Source organism: Meriones unguiculatus, chromosome 4 (genome assembly GCF_030254825.1).
Source record: "Meriones unguiculatus strain TT.TT164.6M chromosome 4, Bangor_MerUng_6.1, whole genome shotgun sequence".
NCBI classification, from domain to species: domain Eukaryota; kingdom Metazoa; phylum Chordata; class Mammalia; order Rodentia; family Muridae; genus Meriones; species Meriones unguiculatus.
Window position 1 is genome coordinate 24,932,364 of NC_083352.1, and position 26,730 is coordinate 24,959,093.

The following is a 26,730-nucleotide window of genomic DNA, read 5'->3' on the forward strand; positions in this document are numbered from 1 at the left end:
AGCACTTTAAACCTTAATGATTTTTAAATGATTAAATTATTTACTTTAAGTATAACTTACCAGTTGCCATGACAACAACATTATCTCTTCTTTCTTCTAATACAGAATAAATGACTTTCCACTGAACCCTTGAAGGTAAAAAGTAAAATCCTTTCTCACAATCCAATGTACAATTTTAAACTTATTTAACTTCTGCTCCCCAATAAACTCTTCTGACTTTTTTGAGCTTTCTCTATAAATATATACAAGTCCCAGATTTTTGAGACACTATTTTATCAACCTCTCCTTCAGACTGCCTGAACAACTAGGAGTTTCCATATGATGCGTGGATTAAATATAATCTGAGGTATAAAGTAAATCTCCAGCTTCGAACTATAGAGCCAAAATAATTAGTATTTTAAAATAAATAAGAGTAATGTCTTGGGTTTGAAATGAGAGATCTGTGTCAAGTGATGGTCCAAAGGAAAATCAGCTGGAGATAAGATCCTCTGCTTATGCAGACAACAATTATTCTTCTTTGAGTGTTTTCTCTAACAACAGCATGCTGAGTTAACAAAATGTATTTCTCTATACATCTATGTGTGTTCTCCTGAACATGGACTATATTATTTTAGTTTTTTTTACAAATTAAATTAAAAGAAAGAAGAAAATGCTTCCATGAATTCTGTTTTAAATTCTCAAAACTGGGAAAGCCCAGTCAAGATTTTTACTTTCTTACTGGTCATATTCAAATTTACTTGTTCCTAATCTCATTTTTGTTCATTTCATTTTTTCTGCTTGTTAGTGTGTCCTTGTTTGAATGGTCTGAATAAAAATGACCCCTATAGGCTCATAAAGAGTGGCATTATCTGAAAGGATTAGGATGTGTGGCTTTGATGAACTAGGTGTGGCCATGTTGGAGGAAATGTGTCAGCAAGGGCAGGCTTTGAGCTTCCAGAAGCTCAAGCCAGAACCAGTGGCTCGCTCCCTCCTCCTGCTGACTGCCAATCCAGATGAAGAACTCTCAGCTCCTTCTCTAGCACCATATCTGCCTCCATGCTGCCATGCTCCCTTCTGTGACGATAATGGACTAAGCCTCTGAACCTGTATTCCAGCCCCATTAAATGTCTTCCTTTATAAGAGTTGCCATGGTCATGATGTCTCTTCAAAGCAGTGAAGGCCTAGCTAAGACAGCCCTTTAGATGTAACTATATTTTATTTGTTAAAGCAGTAAAACATCACAGCTCCTCAAACTGTTTTCAGTGTGCCTTGGAGACCTGCTCAAAGCAGGCAGGGAAGCTTGTTTCCTCTGATTTCATACTTAACAAAAGGCAAATCAGCAACAAGAAAAAATTCTTTTTTCATTATGTAGTTTCTACATAGAACCATCCAGCTAAAGAAAAAAACATAAAGAAACCCTTCATTTCTTGCTAAAAGAACAAAGAAATTTATATACTATTTCAAATAATTTTGCAGTTACATAGGATATACATTTGACATATATTACTACATTAAAATTATACTGCTTCTGTTACATGAATGGATTATTTTTTTCTTTGTTAAAAAAATAACTTAAGCACATAATTAACTGAGATCACACTCACGGTTTAAAACTGCAATGGCCGAAAAAGGTCTTGAGGAAATTAATTTGCTTTGCACTGGGTTCCGGCAATAAATGGTCTTGAAAATAAATAAAATAATAAAATTGATATTCATGTTCAAAAAGAAGTATACATGTAAGAGGAGGAAAATTTCATTTTGTTGGCTTTCATTAAAAAGAAAAACAAAACAGTGATGGGTAGCATGTTAGCTTTCTGTTCTAACCAAATTGGATCCTCTAGGTAGCCATCAGGACACCAGGTGAACCCTGTGCTCACTGCTAAAGCAGCAGAACTGTGGGAGCGCTTTTACAAGTTACCAACACTGACAAAAAGAGGCCCAGCATTCTGTAATTAGGTACACTTGCAGGATCTAACATCTAGAACGAACCAAACCAAAGCAAACACCAGAAATGCTAAAATAGTTTCCTACTAGAAGCAAGTTTTAATTAATGATAAACATAAAAATTGTATTAGTATCCCAAATTAAGTATATCGAAAAAATAAAATCTTTGGTTGTTTAAAACTAAATCTATTTACGTAAATTTAGTTACCTTTATCTGATTTAGTTTTCTATCAGATTTAGTTAGGTAAATGCAGTTACCTAAATCTTTAGCCAAAATTTTAATGGCAGCACACTGTGGCCTCTGCCACAGTGCATACCACTGTCCATCCTTGCTAAATGATGGAAGGCCTCACAGCAGTCAAGAAAGGACAAAACACATACTCTAGATAAGCTGTCATTAAGCCTGAAAATTAAGTTTTATCTCACACCTTAACACTTCTAAAAAAAAAAATTAAACAGATGGCTGCACTTAATAAAAGAAAGCAGAGGAAAATATTTTATCAATATGCTTATAAATACCTTCCACCTACCAAATGTTTTGAAATTTCTACATTTTCCCATAACAAAACAGTGTCAGTACAGTGTAAGCTCTACTTCTGGAGAAGACTCTGCAAGCTGACAAGATGACTATGATTATTTACCCTGAGATGATAAGTCTATCATTTACACACTCATGTACTATATTCTTTGTGAAAAGAAAGTGCTCTGGTGTGGTGCCAGTCTAAACCACAAGCTCCTGGGGAGCAGACCACAAATATTCGTGTCATTTACATTTAATATAAGCAATTATTAAACTATTTTACCACAGTTACTAAGACCCGAACCAAATCTTTAACTTAAGGACGAAAGGTTTCAGTTGCCACATTTCCTGAGAGACAAGAGCACTGTGGGATTAAATGCCTGGTTTATAGACCTGAGAAGTAAGTATATGCCACCTACTCATTAAACTCCACAACACTGGAAGACTGGCCCAAAATCAAAGTCAGTGAAAGGTGAGAAGTTTCCAACCTATTTCTTACCCTCTTCTTCCTGCTCCTCTTCAGTGGCTTCATTTCCATCTCCATCTCCCTCCTCAGGAGGAAGACTCACGTTGCTTTCCATTTCCAACCATTTAGAATGAGTTGGTTTCACCGCATCATTATTTAGGTTTTCTAAAGACTGAAAGCGTAAAAGAAAATTTAAAGCAAAACACTGACAATATGGTATCTTTTCACCAAGCACAAAAAAGAGTGTTATTAACAAAGCCTACAATTTGGTTGAAAGCTGGCAGATGTGCAAGCAACAACACAAAAGAACATGTGTGCTCCTCTATAAATATGTGCTGGAGAATGGCTTCAAGGCATGAGGCCAGGATGGAACTTGGCCAGCATAAACAAGGTTCATTAATAGCATGTAATGAACTGCCTCTAGGAAATCTATCATAAATTTTAAATTTGCATAATTTAAACAATTTTCCTTATTGGGCTTCAATGTTTTAGATTTCCAACTGGTAAAATACAAATTTTAATGCTATTTTTATAAGTTTCTCTATATTGGATGTCAGTTGAATTTTTTATGGCTAAAGATGATGCTTAAATTATGAACAATCAATAAATGTGTTTTAGAGTTATAAAAAAATTCAAATAATTTTAAGAAAGTATTACTTATATGAAATAAGTTCTTTTTTTGTATATCATACATTTTCTCCCCTATTAGAAAATATTAGTATATTTCAAATTGCTTAATCAATAAAACTTTTTACTAAGGAATGACATGGAAGATTCATTTAAGCAAAGTTCTTCACTTCTAGTTTTTAGTTTGGCTTTAAGAAGTCTTTAAGAGTATGAGACTTCAATCCTATCAAAAAAGAAAATGAAAAAAAAGTAAGTGATTCTGTTTAATTTTACCAATATATTCAGAGAGCAGAGACAGTCAATGTACAATGTATGTTCCCGATGTCCACGAGTATCCTATACCACTTGAACAGAACACAGCAGAGAAAGACTAACCTTTGCTGGTTAGTAAAGGCATTGTGAGTTAGCTCCTAGTTCTTAAATAGGAGTCAGGCTCTGTGACAAACCCTGCTGTGAGTAATGGGCATCAATGGGAAAATAAGAATTCAAATCTACAAGTAAAGAATTCACATCCTTATTATTTCTGTGACTGCCATTACTAGGATTCAAAACCGAAGAACTAGAAAATTACTCTCCTTTCATAAAAGGAAAAAAAATCACACTAATGTAAAGTTGATAGATTGAAAAATAAATACAAAAGAATACTTCTTTTTTTCTTTTCATTTTTCACTTGATTTAACTAAACTGTGTTTTCCCCCGTTTCACCTAGTCTGGTTTTTCCTGTTCATATATGATTCATGACACTTGATAAACTGGAGGTTGAGAGAAGGGATAGAAAATGCATACATTTATACCTTTTCTTTGATAACATAACAGAGTAAACAAGCATTATAAAATTACATGTGATCAGTATTTAAAACCCACAGTAAGAAAAACCAGAGACTACAAATGATTGAATTGGTAAAAATGGAATATCTAGAATGTGGCATGAAGAATGAGAAATCAATGTCATACCAAAGTGCTTAGTCACTGCCCACATTTCATGCCAAAGAGAGACACAAAAAACACAGCATATATGAGAACCCACGATATTATACCCAAGACTACTTATATATTAAGAAAAGTAAACTGAAAACTTTAAGTCTAACATTATATATGAGTTGCATTGTGGTGGCATCTGATTGAGCACTGAATAATATTTTAGTTATTTAAGTGTCTTATATTCTTGAAGTAACTCTTTGAAGTTCAAACATACCTTAAGCATCTCCATTTCTAAATCTTCATCACTTTCAATTATATAAGAGGAATCGTTTCCATCATCATTGAAAGATAAATGCTTTTAAAAAAAGAGAGTATTTCAAAGATTAACTTCCTGTATAATTGATTCTATACTCTGTGTTGTTTTCACTAGACATATTTAGACATCTTCCTCTCCTTTAATAGATGGAGATATATAAAGCTTGTTTATTTGTTTGGTGGGTGGGTGGGTGGGTGGGTGGCTGGTTTGGGTTTTTTTGTTTTGTTTTGTTTTGTTTTTGAGACAGGGTTTCTCTGTGTAACCTTGGCTGTTCTGGACTCGCTTTGTAGACCAGGCTGGCCTCAAAGAGATCCACTTGCCTCTGCCTCCAGAGGGCTGGGATTAAAGGCATGCACCATTATGTCCGACATATAAAGCATATTTATATATTTACAGAGTGAGTGGACAGAATGGTTTTTTAAACATAATCAAAGAGAAATAACATACTTAAAAAGATAGGCAAGTTAGATAAACAGATTTGAAATAACATCTACATTCAAAAGAAAAACAAAAGTTTAAGTTCTAAGGTCAGTCAATGTCAAACCAAGTCTCTCCAACTTTCAAATACATGAAATTCTATACAATATTTAAAAAAATCTATACAAAGAAAAGTAACTGTTCTTTTATATATATTGACTTAAAAATAGCAAAGATTAATAATATATAATTATATTATCTTTAAATAAATCAGTGTTTTACAAATAATACCTATTTGAAAAAGTACTAGATGTATTATTTACTTGATCTCTTGCTGGTGCTTGGATATGAAAAATCTTTACAATAATTTAGCAATCTCAAGAAATCAGAGGTACCTAACAAAATATGAATCTCCCCTCTCTCACACAACACATATACACATTGATACACACACACACATACACAAACACAAAAAAAATCAAGAAGAAATATGAATAAATAACTCCCCAAATGCTGAATATTTAATTTGTAAATGAGAAAAGGAAAAAATAGCTTTAATTAACATGCTTAATTTGAAGCTATCAAAATATATTAAAATACATTTTTTTAACTAAGAAAGGTTTTGTTGCTTTCTAAATGGGGTCTTAAACAAATAATGAAAATAATGCTAGTAATTATGATATAATAAAACGACAATAACTGGTATAAAAGATGTCAGTTAAATCAAAACTATGATCCTACTACTCTATTATATAAGCAATATTAGAGATTTCTACATAATTAAAATAATGTCCATGTCAGCAAAAAAACAGCATTCTCTAAAGAGAGGGTATGGTTTACAAATGGTTGGAATGAGAATATTTTGAAATTTTTAAAACAACATACGTTTGCTAAATAGAAACCTAAAAATAAAAATCAAGGACTATATATATGACTGAGGTTCCATTTCTATAATAAAATTGGAAGAAATATACAATCTTTTCAAAATCTAAAATAAAATTTGTTATTGCAAAAAAAAAAAAAAGTAAAAAGCCCAGAAACAATGAGTGTCTTCAGTAATTTGCAAGCTAGTGAATACCAGAAGGAAACAAGAGCTCACTGGCTCTCGGGGTGACAGTACAGACCCCTGTAAGGCACACCCTTTTACTCTAGCAAAAAACTTCTACTTAAAGGAATATAACCTATTCCCCAAATCAAGTTAGATGAGTCAACACTTAGAAAGAACCTACCAAAAATCTATTACCTATTATGCAAAAAGAAGCATAAATGGTAAAGAAGCAAAATCTAACAAAGGTTCTCTTGACAATATAATATTTTTGACCTATGCAGTGCTATATATTGTATTAAGTGGGTTTCACAAGTTAAGGTGGCCCTCTGTATTGGTAAATAAAGTTTTTGTTGATGCACACAAGGCACAACTGTTTGCTTGTGTCTGTGGCTGCTTTACAATCCAACAGCTGAATTGAACTGCTGCAACAGAGACTATGCATCCCGTAAAGCATAAAATGCTTGTTCTGCATGCATTTATCCAACAAAGTAAACCAAACTGATGAATATATTATTCCCTTTCGATTTAGTACCTCAGAAGATTGTTGAGAAACATCATTACAATTTTTTTCTTCAGCCTGCTGTTCCAAAATTTGGAGTTCATATTCTGAAATACTGGACATCCAACAAGTTCTTTCCATTTCTTCTTTCAACAGATTGTCTTCTACTTCATCTTCAAACTCACCTTCTTCTTGCTTCACTTTAGTTCTAAATACATCAACTTCCTCAAGTTTCACTAAATTGTCAAGTTCTGGGTCCCATGGTTCTTCTTTAGGGAAAATCCTAGGTTCTCCAATTTGTTTCTCTTTATCTCCAACAACAGCTGAATCCTCTGGTGACAATACGGTAAAACTACTGCCTTGCTTCTGTTCAGGCTCAGTGTTTGGAGGACCAAATAGCACCTCTCTCAATGAACATAGATTTTCTGAAATATTCTTCAATATTATAGGAACCCTAAAAAAATTCAAGAAACATTATTCAGTTTTAATTATTCATCATAAAGACAAGTTTTTTTTGTTTTTTTTTAATTTTTTATTAATTACACTTTATTCATTTTGTATCCCCCCATAGGCCCCTCCCGCCTCCCCTCCCGATCCCACCCTCCCTCCTCTTTCTGCATGCATGCCACTCCCCAAGTCCACTGATAGGGGAGGTTCTCCTCTCCTTTCTGATCTTAGTCTATCAGTTCACATCAAAAGTGGCTGCATTGTCCTCTGCTGTGGCCTGGTAAGGCTGCTCCCCCCTCAGGAGGAGGTGATCAAAGAGCAGGCCAGTCAGATTATGTCAGAGGCAGTCCCTCTTCCCATTACTATGTAACCCACTTGGACACTGAACTGCCATGGGCTACATCTGTGCAGGTGTTCTAGGTTATCTCCATGAATAGTCCTTGGTTGGAGTATGAGTCTCTGAGAAGTTCCCTGTGTTCAAATTTTCTTGTTCTGTTGCTCTCTTTGTGGGGACCCTGTCCTCTCCAGCTCTTACTATTTCCCACTTCTTCCATAAAATTCCATTCACTCTGCCCAACAGTTGCCCATCAGGCTCAGCATCTGCTTTGATAGGGCAGAGGCTTTCAGATCAAAAAACTCAAGTGACAACACATGCTAGAGAGGTTGTGGAGAAAGGGGAACCCTTCTCCACTGCTGGTGGGAATGTAAACTTGTACAACCACTCTGGAAATCAATCTGGCTCTTTCTCAGACAACTAGGAATAGCACTTCCCCAAGATCCAGCCATACCACTCCTGGGCATATATCCAAAAGAGGCTCAAGTACACAAAAAGGACATTTGCTCAACCGTGTTTGTAGCAGCCTTATTTGTAATAGCCAGAAGCTGGAAACAACCCAGATGCCCCTCAACTGAAGAATGGATGCAGAAATTGTGCTATATCTATACAATGGAATATTACTCAGCAATGAAAAACAAGGAAATCATGAAATTTGCAGGTAAATGGTAAGACCTGGAAAGGATCATCCTGAGTGAGTTGTCCCAGAAGCAAAAAGACACACACGGTATATACTCACTCATATAGACATACAGCATAGGACAAACCCACTAAAATCTGTGCATCTAAAGAAACTAAGCAAGAGAGAGGACCCTAACTAAAACGGTCAATCCCCATCCTGAAAGGCAAAGAGGCTGGACATCAGAAGAAGAAGAAAACAGGAAACAACCTAGGAACCTTCTACAGAGGGCCACTGAAAGCCAGAAGAAAACAGGAAACAAACTAGGAACCTACCATAAAGACAAGTTTTAAAGGCTTTTACAAAAGAAAAGCTTACTAAGAAGACCCACAGACTAAACCTGCTCCTCATTTCCACATGGCCACATGTGAGGCTGAGTCGCAGCTGGCTTACCTGTGTGATAAGGTGATTCAGATTGTTGCAGTGGCCTACACCTTGACTAATAGTCAATAGATTGACGAATAGTCAATAGTATTTGGTTCTAAAAGCGTTTATGCCAGATTTTCCTTTTTCTATTTGATAATTAATTTAATGAAATATAAAGTACATCAATAAGATATGGTCACAACAACAAAGTAAAGACTACTTCATTACATTCTTAACTAAATGCGCAAGAAGAGCCAACAAATTTCTGTTAAAAAAAAACTTGTTTGATGGTTGACCCAGAGTCCATCTAGTTCTTCCCCAACCTCTTTCAACATTTCCTTCTAGCACATCTCTATTTACCATGGCAACCATCAACTCTCAGAACTATACTCTACCAAGGACCGCCAGTGGCTACACTAGTGTGGAAGTAACCTTTATTACCCTCTGGCCTCCATTAGCTCTCTCCAGACTTAGTTCTACTGCGGGCCACCAAGAGTTCCTACTCTCAGACCACTTCCATCCCCTGGAGACTCTGCATCTTGGTGTGGAGTGCTAGGGCCTCCTCATTCTCTCCCTGTGTGACTTCCAGCCTTTCTTTCTAGCCCCTTCCCACTCCTTTGTGATACCTTCTAATTCCCAGAAACACTTTTAATTTGGATACCACAGCTCCCAAACTTGCCTAGGACCTAGAGTCAGCAAGGACAACCAAAGAACAGAACACCCACCCAACAAAGACAAGACCAGACATTTATATCAAGAAACACTCCAAATATCATAATACCAAATGTGTAGATCCCAAGACAAAATAAAAATACAAATAACCATACAAACAAAATAGCCAAAACAACATGCTTCCTCCAGAAGTCAGCATCTCTATTATAGTAAGCACCAAGAAAGGTAATTTAGTTAAAGCAAAGACAAGAACTTCAAAACAGCAATTATGAATTGTTCAAGATTGTTAAAGAGGATATAAACAAATCCTTAAAGAAAACAGTAAAAATACAAACATTGCATGAAAAACAAACAAACAAACAAAAAAAACTTATGACATAAAAGTAGAATTTAGCAAAGAAATAGGATCACAAAGAAAACCCAAGCTGAAAAATGAAAACCTCAGGGTGTTAAAGAAAAGCCTCAGAGGTAAGTCTCACCAACACATCAAAAGTTATGGAAGAAAGAAGTTTAAGTCAAGGTAGAAGAAATGTACAGTTCAGTCAAAAAATATTAAATCTAGAAAGATTCAGGCACAAAACATCCAGGAATCCTGGAATACTATGGAAAGACCAAACTTATGTAAAATAAATATAAAGGAAGTAGAAAAAAATCTACATAAGGCACAAAAATATTTTTAACAAAATCATACAAGAATTTCCCTGAATCCAAAGGGGGAAAAATGTTTATCAACATACAAAAAGCATACAGAAAACTAAACAGACAGAACCGGAAAAGAAATCCCTCCCTAATACATAATCAAAATACTAAACATACAGAAGAAAGGATATTTAAGGCTCAAGGGGAAAAGAGAAAATAACACATAAAGACAAGGCCATTAATATAACACTTGACTTTTTTTTTTTAAACTTTTTGTTGGTTCTTTTTGTGAATTTCACATCCTGCACCCAATCCCACTCCCACTCCCCTGACACCCACCTTTCACCCTTGCAACCTCCTGCAACAGAGAAAAGAAAAATCTCGTGGAAGCTGTAGTGTGTGACAGTGTGTACCCCAGTATACCCTTTTGGCCACACTTTTTTGAATGCAAATGTTCACTGCAATGACTTGTTGGTCTGGTTCGAGGAGTCTGGCTTCTGCTCCTCTATCAATACTGGAACCTCACTGGGACTCCTCAGATATCATGTTGTTGCCCTGTGTCATGGAGATCCTGTACTTTTGGAGCTGTAGAACTGGCCCCTTCATGCGTTCCAGCAGTTCATAAATGGGGTAGATGTTAGAGCGGCCCAATTAAAATCCCTGGATCTGGGCCTGAGAAGTATCCCGAGGGCGGGAGGATGGGAGAGCAGGCCCTGCGGCTTGTCTTGTGGCAGCCTGGGTGAGGGAGAGCTGCCCTTCCCTAACATGCCTGCAGGTGGGAAAGCTGGCCCCCAAAGGCATGAGGGCAGTAGAGCAGGTGGGCTGACCAACAGCCGGCTTTTCAATGGGAACTTTGAGGGCCAGAAAGGCTCCGGACTGATAGCACCGAAAGACCACAAAAGCCTGCCCAAACTACTGTATCCAGCAAAGCCACCAATCACAGTAGAAGGAGGAAAAAAATTCTATGAGAAAACCAATTTTAAGCATATCTATCTACCAACTCAACATTACTGCTGGCAGTAAAAGGAAAACTTCAGTCTGCAGGGGTTAGCCACTCCCAAGAGAACACAAGGAATAATCCCAGACTAGTAAATCAGAAGAGAGGAAAGAAACCCACACTGTAACCACAAAATAACAGAATCACCCCCCCAAAAAAAACAAAACAACAAAAACTGTACTGTTCATTGACACCTCTCAATATTAATGGCCTAAACTCTATAATAAAAGGACACAGAAACAATGTCTCCCATACACAAGACTAATGCACATTTGAACTCTCAGAGACTGTGGTAGCATGCACAAGAATGACAAAGGTTCAATACAGAAAAAAGTCCAGCACGCCTAACCAAAAAGTTCTTTGCAATGCATATGGCTGGGAAAAGAAAAAAATCACTTTTCTCCAATCAAGTGTCACTGGGTATATCAACTACATTGCAGGGCAGGCCCCAGGCCCAGAAGGAAGCCGTTGACCAACACAAAATGAACTCCATGCTTTTTCTGTAGGCTTTTTGTTTCATTTTGTTTGGGTATTTGCTTTTCCTTATTGGTTTTTGTTTGTTTCGGTTTTTGTTTGCCTGCTTGACTGATTGTTTGTTGAGAGAGGTGCACTCGAGCCTGGAGTTGGGTGGGTAGGATCTTGGAACTGTTGAGCAAGAGGGGAAACAGGGTAAAAACATAAAAATTTTTAAACAAAAAATTATACCTATAGTTAAAATAACTACAAAAGCTCATAAGAAAAAAATATAAAAATTCTTAGGACTCTGTATTCATATGACTTTAGGTACACTGAATTATCACTCCATTTTAAAGAAACTAAAATTAGAAATTGTAGGTAACACATTCCAAGTATATTTTAAATAAGAAGCACTGTGCAGAACTCCGAAGAGCAGGCCTACATGTAATGAAAACTCCATGATGCTTGCCTAGAGTGCACAAGGCCTCAAGCTCAATCCTCTGTACTAAAGAAAAAAAAGATCTACCTAATAAGTGAAGAAATTAGAGAGAGCCAAAGGAATGTGATAAGCAAAGAGATGTGTTTATTATGTAATAAGTGCTTTGGATTATATACTCTAATTTTTCAGTATGAAAATCAATGACTTAGGTAATCTGAAATGTTTGTATAGCTCCAGTGAATTTTATGGTTCAAGATGAAACTTTGCTCTTTCATAAGAATGAACTATCAAAGTGTGAACTGTTCCAGGAGTTGTTCCCACACTAGAAACTGCATTATTACAAGACACAGAAAAAAAGCGAGAACTGACGGGGCGCATCACCCTGCCAGTTAGCGCTCAGACTTCGAGAAGGCATTACGCCACCTGCTGAGGAAGTGGCAATGTCATCAAGGGTCTTCCCGGCTCTGTACCCTCTGTGCTACAGTTCCAACCTGCCAGGCAAGATGTGCCTACTGGTGAATTAGTGACATGACTGGTTGTGGGGTGGCCAGCAAAAACGTGACAGGATTTGAAGACTGAACCTTCAGGGGGAATAGATGAGTGGACACGTAAATCTGGTCAAAAGCCTCGGCTGGGAAAAAGCCGGGCCCCACCAGCAGAACCTACTGCCGGCAGGTTGCTAAGTAGACACATACCATATTGCCTTCTAAATACTTGTTATTTCCCGTAGTGTTGCTCTCCGTTTCTGTCAGAAGAGCCTTTTTTTGCAGCGGGACTAATGGAGACTCAGAACTGGTCAAAGAGGAGAAATGAATGCTGTGTGCTCAGCCTGAAAGGGGACCTCTATATCACTCTTTCAAAGGCCTGTGGACATCACAGAAAGGATGGGCAGACTGTGAGAGTTGGAAGATGTGGAGGAGTGCTATGAAACTGCCTTCTGGATGTGGCAGGGCTACTGAAATTGTAAGCACAAAGCAGCTGTGGACACCTGTAGAAGCCTACAAAGGACAGGGCCTTTCAACACCCACCACGGAGGGGCAAAGCTCACAAGAGACCTCCTCTTCCCCAGAAAGCTTTTGCTTGGTTGCCAGGAGAGGAGTTACCATTCTCTTCAGCAGTGTAGTACTGGTAAGTTGCCAATGCCCAGTCCACAGCTTCTTAACTATGCCCATACAAATTCAGCAACACACTCAGGTTTGTGAGCACGTGTGTGCGCACGCACGCACGCACGCACGCGCACACACACACACACACACACACACACACACGACATGAAAGAAAAGGAACTACCTAAGTGGAAGAGGGTCAGCAGGAATCAGGGAGATAAGAGAGTGTAGTGGGAGACAAATATGATCATAATAAATTGTACAAAATGGTCAAAAATCAAAACAAAACTGTACAATTAACAACTCTCCAAAGTTTGGCTCAACCTTAAACTGTCAAAGTCTGTATTCACACAAACAAAACCGAGCTCAAAATGAAATTCTGTGCTGGAAAGATAGCTCAGCAGTTAAAAGCACTGGCTGCTCTGCCAGAGGACCAGGTTTGATTCCCAGCGCACACAAGGCAGCTCACAGCTGACTGTAACTGTTCCAGGGGCTCCAACACCCTCCTCTGCACCCCTCAAGCATATGGCATGTAAGCTGTGCATACACATGGCATGCAGGCAAAATACTCATACACATAAAATAATTTTTAAGACTTAAAAATTTTTAATTACATTCAAAATATAGTAACAGACATATCTTAAAATAAAATTTTATGAAGTTTTTGTTAGGCAGACTGACTTTAAACTTGTGATTCTCCTGCCTCTGTCTCCTGAGCACTGAGATTATAGGTTATGTACCACCATGCCTGGTGATATATATATATATCTCACCACATATATATATATATATATGTATGTGTGTGTGCTTATATGTAACAACTATGTATGAATAATGTGATAGGAACAGTTATGATGCAATTTAATTGTGAAATGTGTTGCTATAGCAACAGTGACATAATTCAACTAGCAATACTTCATGCCTTATTTACCCTACTCTCACAACAAAGATATAACCACCTACTCTAATACTAAATCCTGGCCTGTGAAGACATTCAAGTTAGCACTTTTCCTTCCTTAAGAGTGCTGTCATGCTCATTAGTAAGCAGGAGACAAGCTCAACACCCCGCAGAATGTCAAGAACACTGCAGCAATGCCACAGTACACACTGAATTTAAAATCAGCGACTAGACAATACTAAATAACTCCAATCCTATCAGAGTCCTCTGAAACAAAACAACTGTTCCTTTCTGCAATAAACCTCAAACCACTCTGTTGTGAGTTCTTGATGTTAATAAAGCCTACTTAGCCCGCCGTTTCGAAGCAAAGCAGTAAGCATATGTGATTTATACCAAGCAGGTATTCTGTAAAAATCAGAAATCCATGTTTAAGAAAAATCACATAAAAGGTTATTGAAATTGGTACCAGGAGTGAGGTATTGCTGTTAGAGACCTGAACATGTTTTGGGGAAGACTGTAGAAGGACTTTGGAACTTTGGGCTAGAAAAGCCATTGAGTGTTCAAAGCTTGGTGAGCTATTCCTGTGGATCTTGGAAGATAAAAATGTTGAGAGCAATGCAGACAATGAGACGTGGCTTGTAAAGTTCCAGAGGGAAGTCTGAGAGTCCCTTAAAGACTCTGTTACGGCTATTTGTTATTTTATTTTATGTTATTTATTTATTTGAAAATCTGTGGTTCTGGGTAGCTGGAGCTGAAAAAGCAGCTGTGACTAACAAAACACAAGAAACACTGAAGTAAAATTTTGCATTACTGAGACAACTGATGCTGCTCAGCTGGAGATGAGAAATTAGTGGTGATTAAGAAGAGACCAGCATCACTGAGGTGAAATCTTCTGGGAAATGTTGCTTCAGAGTCAGCTCACAACAACTCTTCCAGAGGTGGCTACAGTTGTACCGCATGCACTCTGGCAGCAGAATTTGGATCCTGGAACAGTCACCCAGGTGGTACTGGTTTTGAGGCATGAAGGGGTCATGGACAGCAGCTGAGGCTTGGCACTGTGAGAGTCCAAGAAATGTCTCTGGTGAAGGTGCAACTCCAGGAGCAGTTGAAGTCCCAGGATTAAAGGGGTCACGGGAAAAAGTTGAGGCTTGGCACAATGAAAAGAGTCCAGGAGAGGCTATTAGTGAAAGTGCAGCCCAGTTGTAGCAGAAAACCCCAGCATTTTGGAGATGTCAGAAGTATTGGATGACCACCAAGAACAGTAGCAGCAGGGGCGTGAAGCCAGCCAGGGCCTAGAAGACCAGCTTTGTATGCCTCAGAGTGGGGCTGGAGAAGTGATGCAAGCAAGCCATTTAGAGAAACACAGAATGGGTGAGTGGGTCCCAGACACTGGACATTGCACTATTTACACTGCTGGGAGTTTGATTTTGCTTTGTTCAGATGGCGAGTGTGCCCTGGTTCTTCCCTCTTTAAGTAAAAAAGTCTTTATTTTTGATTTTACAGGAGCCCACAGGAGGCCATAGTTGAGAGACTTTAAACTTAGAGAGACAGAGACTGACAGAGAGAGAGAGAGAGAGATTTGGGAGTTTTACAGAGCCTTTAAATTTTAAAAGAGACTAGATCATTTAAAGAGACAACTTCTCAAGTGTTAAGTTTGTAAGACTGTGGGACTTATGAGTTTGTAAAATGCTCTATATTGTGATGCCTTTATTAATGTTGATATTGGGAATGAACAAGAAAAGAAAGTTTGTGGTTTAGCAGTGGTGTAGTTGTGTGTCAAGTTGACAAGGGGTCAGCTGTACTAGTTTTATGCTAATTTGACCCAAGCAATAGTTATCTGAGAGGAGGGAATCTTGATTGAGAAAAATGCCTTTATAAGTCTGGGCTGTCAGCAAGCCTGTGGAGCATTTTCTTAATTAATGACTTATGGGGGGGGTCCAGGCCATCCTTGGACTTGGGGTACAAGTTCTATAAGAAAGCTCTCAATCAACATATCAAAAAAAAATTATAATTTCCCAAAGCCAAAATACTATCTATCCCAAATAACTGCTTCACATTTCTACAGAGCAATTGTTACCTCCTAAATTACATTACTGAACTGGAATTGTTCAGAGCATTTCTACTTTTAAAAGAATAAATTTATCAAGGAATTCACTTGGACCAAAGCAAAGTATGCTTCCAAAGAGATTTAGTTACACAACTGTCTGAAACTCCAGATCCAGGGGGAATCTGAAAACCCTGACCTCCATAGACACACACACAAATGTATACATTCACACACACACACACACACACACACACACACACAATTTAAAATAAAATAAATAATTTTAAAAGCAGAATATTTAACCTCTGTAGAGTTTCTAAATTTCTGCAAGTGACAGGAAAATGCTTGGCTAGGTCTCTCATTTCTTCAGAGATTGAATTCAACTGTTTCTTCATCTCCATAGGTAGTCTTTCTTTGGCTAAAAAAAAAATTAATATTAATATTAATATTCAAATTAAAAAGCAGAGATTCTATTTAACTATATCATAATATAGTATTAATATTCATATTTTCATCTATTCTCTACATTGAATTAAAAAAAGAAACATTTCCTTCTTGAATCCTTAAATCACTTTCTTCACTTTACCTCCTTCTTTTAACTTCCTTTTCAAATTTTTGCTATTTGAAATTTAGAGTAAATTCCAAATTTATACATTATACAATCCAAAGGTTATTGACCTAGACAGCAGAACAAAATTGAGATTCTAAACTCATCTAACACTGTTTCTAATTCAGAAATCAGCAAGCCTGAAACCCTATGAGTTGGGACTTAATACTGTTTGGAAACCTTGCCCAAGGGTCACTCTGCATTGTCCTAATTAGTAATTAGCAAAACAAAATTTGAGCCTGTCTTATCTATGGCCATCTTCCAAACTTTCAACCTCACTCCATCAGATAGTGCATTCTGTGTCAACAGCAAGATTCCTGCCTTCACTGTTCGTTTGTGTTTGAGACAGGGTTTCTCTGTGTACCTCTGACGGTCCTGGAATTCACTCTGTAGACCAAGCTCACCTGGAACTCATTGATCCACCTGTTTCTGTCTTCCAAGTGGTGGGATTAAAGTTGTGCAACACCACTGCCCAGCTTGTAGAGATGGGTCAGTGGTGACAGATCACTGGTTACTCTCCTTTCTGAAACCAGCTCCTTGCTTAGAATTTATTCACCACTTCTCCTCTCCCTAAAACATCCCAGGCTCCCTTGAAGCATATGATATAGATCACCTATCTTGCTATTCCAGACGGCTAGCCATCTTTTTTTGGTTTGTGACATCAAAATCACAACCTTTTATTCACATATGGTTAGGTTTACTTATTTGGTAACTGTCTTTCCGTGCACTACTCTCCTGTGATCGTTCCTTGTGATTTTAAAGCCTACAGAGATGCGCCACTCTACTATGGACTTTCCATCCTCAGCTCCTCCATTTCCAACCATCTCTTCCTCATCTGACCTGAGCCGTTCATTCCCACCATCAGAGCCTTCACTTAAAGCTACCCAATAAAAACCACCATGGCCCCCAAACTTTCTCTTACAAACATTTTGCACCTTAAATACTGGTATCCCATCACTGTTTCTAGCACAGTTTCCCCAATTCGGTGTGTTAACACTTCAGAAGAAAACTTACTGACTCCGCCCTCTCCCCACCATGGCTTCCTTTCCTTTACTAGACACTCTATAGTGTCTATTCCTTTGACACACAGACGCTCGGCTTCTCTCTTCTTTACCCACCTGCATGGAACTTACCTCACAAAACTCCTACTCTAATTATATTCAACTCTTTAGCTAACTGATGCCTATCCCCAAGTAGCTGGACCAACTTAAAATTATATTGAGCCATTTGACTTTAAAGTCATGACACAGATCACTGCTCTACTCTACGGTGCAAATGTTATGGCTCCACTTTCTCTTTTAAATTTCCAATGCCTGCTGCGCAGCCCCAAATGTTCTGCTCCATTTTCTCCTAAACTAACTCCAGCTCAGCTTTTCCCCCTCAGCAGCAAAGCTTCCTTTAGGAAGGCTACCACATTATCAACCTTAACTGTTAATATGAGAGCTTCACATCATTCAAATCCTCAGAGATTTAAGTGGCTGACAACTCCTTCCTATTTAAACCATTTCCTTCACCTGCCCTCCTCCTTCACTGATGACCCTCTCCATCCTCTCTCCTACTCTCACTTTCTAAATGCCAGTGTGACCTTGAAGTTGATGCTTTCTCTGCACTCAGGCAGATCTCTGTGCGTTCAAGGCTAGCCTGATCTACATAGTGAGTTCTAGGACACCTAGGACTACACAGAGAAACCCTGTCTCAAAAAGCAATCAATCAATAGATGTCGCCGCTAAGTCCTGCTCTTCTTTAACCAGGGTTTTAATCTGTCATGCCACCAAAACCCAGGAGGATCCTTGACACATGCCTCTCATTACATCAGATTCTGTTGACTCCACTTCTCCATTAAATTATAGTGTGAAGCTGTCCACTTCTGTCAACTCCTGACACAAATTACCAATTCAAGTTATCATTTCTTCTTTTTTGGCTTAACATCCTTTTGGAAGTTTGTGTTGCCCCACCATTCTTTTGTCATCCTACAATCCGTTTTCTTCCTCAGTGGCTCATTTTGTTAGTGTTTTGGTTTTATTCTAAAGCTTGCTCTGCTAGTTCGATTTAAATACAGCGCATTTCACTTCCACGTTTAGAATGTGAATAACTGCAGTTTGCTCTTAGGAAGGGATGTGAAGTCTGTACTATAGCCTGTCTTCTTTCATGTCTCTGCTTCTCCGACATTACACTATCGTAACCAATAGTTTACTATACTGCACAGGCTACAGACAGGTTACCTCTGACACATTGTACCTGTCTATCATTTTCCCTTTTGCCTTGGCTAGCAGATGTCTGCTCCTATTTAAGGTCTTATCTCAAGCATTACTTCTATATTTTCAATGAAATATACTAATGATATGTAAATCATGTTTTCACTCAAAAAGTTTCAGATTTCAAAGCATCTCAGACTATGTAAGGACTGTTCAATCTATTTAACAATTCTCTCTGGCCATTAACAGAGGTGCTTTTGAGTATTTTGTCCCTTCTGTGCTCACAACTAATCCATGAGATAGATATTTTGCTATTATCCACATTTAAAGCATGGGAAAAGAGACAACTACAGATCAGATGGCTAAGATTCCACCATTAGTCTATATAGCACAAAAGCTACATAATTGACTCCCCATGCAATCACTACACTATCAAAACACCTGACAAGGCAATGAATCTGAGTGAAGAAAACAGCAACTTAACGCAGAACAAGACAGCACATCTTATGTACATTAAAGTATTGAGTTAGTTTTAAACAGTTGTGGAAAGAAGGTGTATGCTTCTAGCCAAGAAGAAGCTGGTTGGCTCACTGATGTTATCAAAGATAATAACGTAGCTACTCCATGAATTGAAGAGTAGCAACACTACAAAACAAAGCAATGTGAGCCCTGCTTTCCCACAACGAAAATACCTAAAACTCCAATACTTAATTCTGATGAATTTCATCTTCACAGCAATACTGTTCAGACATTGAAGAGGTAGTATAATATTTTGTAAAGATGCATTGACTTTTTGAAACAAAACTCACAAAACAGCAAATATACATTTTTATCTTTTATTTTAGGCCATAACATACCTTTATTTAGAGCAAACACTTGCCCAGTATCTCCCAAGCTTTCTAATTTTTGATAGATGATAAGACCAGCCTATAAAATAAAGAAAACAAGGTGAAAGTTACAGATAATCAAAATAAATGTATATATCACCTCTCTAGCAAAATCAACAAGAATGGTTTCCAAAAGACCCAAAAAAAAATGAAGTCAAACTATTCCATTATGCAAAGATCCCTGTCTTCAGGTAAGCACTATTCCAACTGGAAAACAAAAGCTGCCTTGGGCTGCAAAATATAGCTCAGAATTTTCATTTACTAACTTTCAGGATGAAAATGAAATGAAATGATCTGTAAACAAAATTTTTAAAATACAATCTACTGAGAGACATCTGCTTTGATGACAGATTCTATCTAATATTTGAGATTTCATTAAGCCACCTGAGAACATTGGTCAGCATATGAGGCCTAACGCATGCAGGATATTTTTAACAGAGACAATCAAGTCACACAGACTTTCAAGAATAAGGACACTACAGCCTGTAATCTCCATACTAGGAGGACAGAAGTAAGAGGATCAAGATATCAAGGCCAGCCTCAGCTACATAAACAGTTCAGAGTGAGGTAACCCAGACCCAGAAAGACACACATGGTATGTACTCACTTATAAGTGGACATTAGCCATGCAGTACAGGATAACCATACTGTAATGCACAGACCCAAAAAAGCCAAGGAGAGCCCAAGGGAGGAAGCTTGAATCTCATTCAGAAGAGGAAATAAAATAGACATCTGAAGTAGGTGGAAGAGGGGAGTGAGGAAAGTAACAGGGTAGAGAGGATCCAGAGAAAGAGAACAGAAATAAGTATGGGGGGGATCTCTAGGACAGGGAGGCTCCTGGGAGTCTATGGGGGTAACCCTGGCTGAGACTCCTAGCAGCAGGGGTTAAGGAAACTGAAGTCGCCACCTCCTGTAGCCAGGTGGGACTTCCAGCAGAGGGAGGTTGACACCAACCCACCCATAAAACCGTCCACCCAAAAGTCTTGCCTACAATAACTGTAGAGATAAAGATGGTGCAGAGATTGAGAGAATGGCAAACCAATGTCTAGCCCAAAATGAGACTGACCCCATGGGAGAGAGCTGACCTCTGTCACCATTAATGATACTCTGCTATATTTGCAGACAGGACCACAGATAGCATAAGTGTCTTCTGAGAGGCTTCATCCAGCAGCTGATGGAAAAGGATACAGAGACCCACAGCCAAACAATAGGCCGAGCTCAGGGAATTCTTTGGAAGAGTGGGAGGAGGACAGAGGGAGCTAGAGAGGTCAAGGACACCACAAGAAGACCTATAGGGTAAACTAACCTGGGCACACAGGGGCTCACAGAGACTGAACCAACAACCAAAGAGCATGTACAGGCTAGACCTAGACTCCCTACACATAGGTAGTAGATGTGCAGCTTGTTCTTCATGTGGGTCCCCTAACAATGGAAACAGGGGCTGTCTCTGACTTTCCTGCCACTGGATCCCCTTCCCCTATTGGGCTACCTTGTCAACGGCTCAATGGGAAAGGACACATTTAGTCCTTCTGCGACATAAGATGCCAGGGTCGGTTAGTACCCCTCGGAGACCTCCCCTTCTCTGAGAAGAAGAAGAGGGGAAGAGGGAAAAGGGGGCATGAGGGTGGGACTGGGAAGAAAGGAGGAAGGGGGCTGGCATCAGGCTGTAAAGTGATGAAAGAAAGAGAGAAAGAGAGAGAGAAAGAAAAAAGAAAGAAAGAAAGAAAGGAAAGAAAGAAAGAAAGAAAGAAAGAAAGAAAGAAAGAAAGAAAGAAAGAAAGGAGAAAGGGAAACATTTATGCTTAGACACAAAGTACGGGTTAATTAATGCTTAGATGCAAGATAAAGGTCAATTGATGAGAAGAGTGTGGAAGAGGAAGAGAAACTAAAATGAGTAACTGTTTATGATTTGTGGAAAATGACTGAAGAGAAATGAATTGAATTTTTTTAATATAAAAAAATATTAAATGCTAGGGGCTAGAGAGATGGCTCAGTGGTCAAGAGCACTGGCTGCTCTTCAGAGGTCACACAACCATCTGTACTGGAACCTGATTCCTTCTTCTGCTATGTATGAAAACAGAGCACTCGTTTACATAAAATAAATAAATATATCTTAAGAAAGTAAATGCAAGATAGAATAACAAGATATTTATCAATAAATAAAAGTATAATATATGGTAAAGTAATTTACAAATGACATATTTCTTAAGTTAATAGACAAAAGTACTATATGTAAAAACAAGCTGAGAATCTAGTGTATATGCAGAATGTAAATATGAAAATATATCTAAAAACAGAAGCAACTAAATTTGGAGGCAATTTATCTAAATTTCCACATTTTAAATATAAATGTAGGGAATAAGGCTAATTTAAATATAGAAAGCCTGCAATTTTTTTTATTCTGAGTGATTTATATACAAAATAGATCATCAAACCATTTGTGCCTGCTAAGCCTAAAGCCTTTCATGATTTCAGTAAGTTCTCATTCTTTTACACAGAAATTGGACATCACTTTGACTTCATGACAGTGAAAATAACTACAGCTAAGCAATCTATTAATTGGCATTTTCTAATTAACATGTAGAACTTCACTTGCTGTATTCCTAAGCAATTTTTCATGACAAACTAGAATAAAATATTTTAACTAAAGACACAACCACAGTAAAAAAATGTTTTTCAGTAATTCAGTACAGGAAATAGAAATGACATGATAACTAACAGTCTTTAAATACATACATAAGCATCAGTAGCGGCATACAGTTTCTGGTCCTCAGTGAGGGGGAAATTGCTCCAATTGCTACAGCGGATGGACTTGTCTTTCAAAAGCTGTTTTCCCAAGACATGTTTAACTAGACCATTGAGGCTCCAAGTCTCTGCACACTTCAGCTGGAAGTAAGGAAAAGGCATCATAGCAAACAAACCTTTGCTGTCAGCGATTCCTAAGTACCACCTAATGAGCAGACCACAAATAAAACTAGAAATGTTGTACCATAATAATCAAACTGTCCATCACTAAAACCTCATTTATAGTCCACAAGTTCCATAATGTGAGTATTAAAATCCTTAAACTTTAAAGATTCTTTCCTACAAAGCAGTTGAATAGATTAGAATGCTTTTGACTTTACAGCCAAATGGATACTTGGCTAAATATAAGAATTTAACCATTTCATTAATAAAATAATGGAAATATAGGTGTTGGTGTTAAAGGTCAAACTGACACTCAGAGCTCTATATCAAGAGCTGCACTACAGTCTTCTTTACAAAAGAAATGTTATTGGAAAAATGTCTTTTAAAATAAATATTCAGGTGTGCAAATACAGGAAAGAAGTGAGAGTTGGAAGAATGCTAGTTTAATACTAAAATCTGTGCTCCTAAAGAAGCTGAACAACAAGGAGGACCCTAGGGAAGATGCTCAGTCCTCATTCCGAAGAGCAAACAGGATAGATATCGGAAGTAGGAGAAGGCAAGGAACAGACAGGAGCCTTCCACAGAGGACCTCTGAAAGACTCTACCCACCAGGGTATCAAGGGAGATATTGAGACTCAGAGCCAAACTTTAGGCAGAGTGCCGGAAACCTTATAGAAGAAGAGGGAGATAGAAAGACCTGGAGGGGACAGGAGCTCCACAAGGAAAACAACAGAGCTAAAACACCTGGGCCCAGGGGGCCGTGTAGAGACCGATACTCCAACCAAGGACCATGGAGAGAGAGGGCCTAGACCCCTGTTCAGAGGAAGCCCATAGGCTTTGTTCAGTTTCCAAGTGGGTTTCCTAGTAAGGGCTACAGAGGCTGTCTCTGACATGAACTTAGTGGCCAGCTCTTTGATCACCTCCCCCTGGTGGGGGGTTGCAGCCTTGCCAGGCCACAGAAGAAGATGATGCAGCCAGCCTTGATGAGACCTGATAGGCTAGGGCCAGATAGAAGGGGAGGAGGTCCTCCCCTATCAGTGGACTTGGGAAGGGCATGGGAGGAGATGAGGGAGGCAGGGTGGAGGTGGGAGGGGAGGAGGGAGGAGGCTGCAGCAGGGATACAAAGTAAATAAATTGAAATAAATAAATAAATAAATAAATAAATTTTAAAAAATAAAAAAAAAAGAATGCTGGTTTAGGTAACTGTATGCCAAGATAACAAACCAGAACTGGGTGCTTTATCATGTACTTTGAACTTCTGTATTGCCACCAAAATCAACACACAGCCTACATTACTTTTTTGAAGAAAAAAAAAAACCCTAACATTTAGATTTTTAAAAATGCACATCTTGAAATACAAATTAGCATGTATATTACAATAATACATGTATTACTTGCTGTACCTTTTCATTGGCAACATCCGTCAGCTCCACAAAACTCTCCAACTTGATGTCAAAATCACGCAGAAGTTTCCACTGATCTCCTTCAATTCCAACACCTGCCTTCTTAATTGACTTATTTTCTAGTAATACTTTTAATCCCTGGGGGAAAACTAAACATTTCATTATTATTTCCATAACACTGTTAAGTATAATGGATTCACTATTTTTATGCACTGTGTAGTCATGTTAATCTGATGCTTACATTAAGCTTAAATTTAGAATCACATTCATCTTAACTATTTCTTTTCTTATCTAATGCAGTTCTGACTAAAAATTGACTAGGAAAAAAAAAAGAGTTCAAATGCCACCTCTAGGAACAGTAACAGTATATTATTCCAGTATATTATTGCTTAGACCTCTAAACTTCAATTCTCTATTTTCTAACACAGGAAAAAGTTATAAAAATCAGGTAAAAATACAAATACTTAAATAAATGTAAGATCAGGAGAGAAAGCCTGTTAATGAAAGAGCTTAATTTTACAGGAAGTTGATTTATTTTAATTTTGTTGGCCATATAAAAACGAAACAGAGATACCAACCTGACATAGAAGAAACGTGAAACAAGTAGCATTTGCTCTCAGACACACACAACTGAATCACTGCGACTTTGCTTCGCTTCCCTTGTTTGTATATGGGTGGCCATTCCATGTCAAATCCTATCACATCTCCATCAGACAGACGCATGCTATCAAAGAAAAAAATGTGTGGTGTAACTGCATGAATTTTTTTTTTAACTTTTCCATAACTAACAACATCGTCACAAGTTAAGGGGCAAACAAAAGACTGGAGAACCTGTCTGTGACACCTAACACTTTTGGTAAGCAGCCAGAAAATATTAAAAAGTCTTTTTAAAAGTCACTAAGAAGACTTCTGTCTTAGTCACTGTTCTATTGATGTGAAGAGACACCATGTCCAAGGCAACTATTATAAAAGAAAGCATTTAATTGGGGCTGGCTGACAATTCAAAAGTTTAGCCCATTATCATCATGGTGTGGAGCAGCAGCTAAGAGCTATAACCTGATCGGCAGGTGGAAAGAACAAGAGGTCTGGCATACACTTCCTCCAACAAGGCCACACTTCCTAATACCTCTAATCCAGTGGTTCTCCATCTTCCTTTAATACAGTTCCTCATGTTTTGGTGACCCCCAACCATAAGATTATTTCATTGCTACTTTATAACTGTAATTTTGCTACTGTTATGAATCCTAATGTAAATATCTGATATGCAAAAGATCTATGAAAGCATCATTTAACCCCTAAAGGGGTCTAGCAGGTCGAGAACCACTGTTCTCATCCCATCAACGAGTTCCACTCTCTAGTGATGAAGCATTCAGCATATGAGCCTTTGGGGGTCGTTCTAATTCAGAGCACTAAAACAGGTAAGATGGCTCAGTTGATAAATGCCTTAGTTTGCTATCTACCATGTCCAAAAGCAACTTGGGAAGACAGGGTTTGTTTAAGCTTACATGTCACAGTCTATCATGAAGGGAAGGAGGGAAGTCAGGGCAGAAAATCAAGGCAGGCACCTAGAGGCAGAGACCATGGAGGAACATTGCTAACTGTCTTTATCCTCCTGGCTTGCTCAGTTGGCTTTCTCGAAAGGCAGGACCAACTTTCCCACAAGCCCAGGGATGATACTGCCCCAGGTGAGCTGGTCACTCCCACATCAATCATTGATCACGAGAATGTGTTTCCAGGCTTGCCTACAGACCAATCTGATGGGTCATTTTCTCAACGGAGGTTCCCTGTTCTCAGATGACTCTAGCCTGTGTCAAACTGACAACAAAAGCTGACCACACATCAAACAAAAGAAATGTTCACTGCAGCACCCCTCCTTTTGCACGGCGGGGGAATTGAAAATAAACTACATTTCCAGAAACCAAAGAATAAACAAATTGTGGCATGCCAAAACAGAAACAGTGGCACATAAACGTTTAATGGAACTACATACATCAAAAAGAAAATTCTCAAAACTTATGGTTGAATAAAAAAGACAAATTCCAGGAAACTCATATATATTTAAACTGGCAAATAATACAACATGAAGAAACACTAAATATTGAACTCATGACGTTATTTTAGAGCTGCACAGGGGCCAGAAGAAGGTAAACTAAAAAGGGTGTTAGTGGGCTTTTATTTCCAGTTTATTATTTTTTTGGACACACATAGCACAAGGAGAGAACCTACTCCTGAAAGCTATCCTCTGACCAAGTATGCACCTACATACATAAGCACACATGCACACACACATGCACACATCACATGAGCACACACACAAAATAAATAATCAAGACTTAACATAACTAGATAAGAAGATACAGCTGTTTTATTTATTTTTCTTTATATTCCTGGTTCACAGTTTTGTTTTTATTTTTTGTTTTGAGACAGGATTTCTCTGTGTAGCTCTGGCTGTCATGGACTTGCTTTGTAGACCAGGCTGGCATCAAACTCATGGAGATCTGCCTGCCTCTGCCTCCCTGAGTGCTGGATTACAGGCATGCACCACCACACCTGGCTTAGTTCACAGTTTTTAATTAAAAATGTATTACAAACATAAAAGAATGTCAGCTACTACTTCATCCCAAGATGAAATTTACAAGGACTCATTCTTCCACTGAGAATAAAAAAAAAAAGTACAAAAATATCTAAATTTGCTGCTCTCAGGACAAGATGACAATCTCTGAGGTTATCCCTGATTCTCCTAGAATGTCTTCCAGGCAAGTAGAGAGAGTAACAGCAAGGACAGCACTGAGGGGGGAAACAGAGACAGTGGTCTCTGATTCCTAGAGTCCTCAGGACTCTAGGAATCCTGAGAGGTCAGGGTAACTATAAGCTACACAGTTCTCTCGTAGACAGGATAAAGAGACCTTAAGCT

General features: G+C 38.2%; 1 protein-coding gene across 2 annotated transcripts in view; it reads right to left on the minus strand.

Moving 5' to 3' along the window:
* Positions 1 to 26,730, minus strand: part of Wrn (WRN RecQ like helicase) — a 124,958-nt gene that overhangs the window by 67,508 nt on the left and 30,720 nt on the right. For both annotated transcript variants that reach the window (XM_060381596.1, XM_060381595.1), the window contains 10 exons: positions 24,395 to 24,540; positions 23,817 to 23,965; positions 22,243 to 22,392; positions 19,477 to 19,546; positions 16,121 to 16,235; positions 6,771 to 7,191; positions 4,732 to 4,812; positions 2,943 to 3,081; positions 1,584 to 1,659; positions 61 to 128 (listed from right to left, as the gene is read on the minus strand). In XM_060381596.1, coding sequence (XP_060237579.1) covers positions 61 to 128; positions 1,584 to 1,659; positions 2,943 to 3,081; positions 4,732 to 4,812; positions 6,771 to 7,191; positions 16,121 to 16,235; positions 19,477 to 19,546; positions 22,243 to 22,392; positions 23,817 to 23,965; positions 24,395 to 24,540 — 1,415 coding nt within the window. The remainder of the gene's footprint in view (positions 1 to 60; positions 129 to 1,583; positions 1,660 to 2,942; positions 3,082 to 4,731; positions 4,813 to 6,770; positions 7,192 to 16,120; positions 16,236 to 19,476; positions 19,547 to 22,242; positions 22,393 to 23,816; positions 23,966 to 24,394; positions 24,541 to 26,730) is intronic.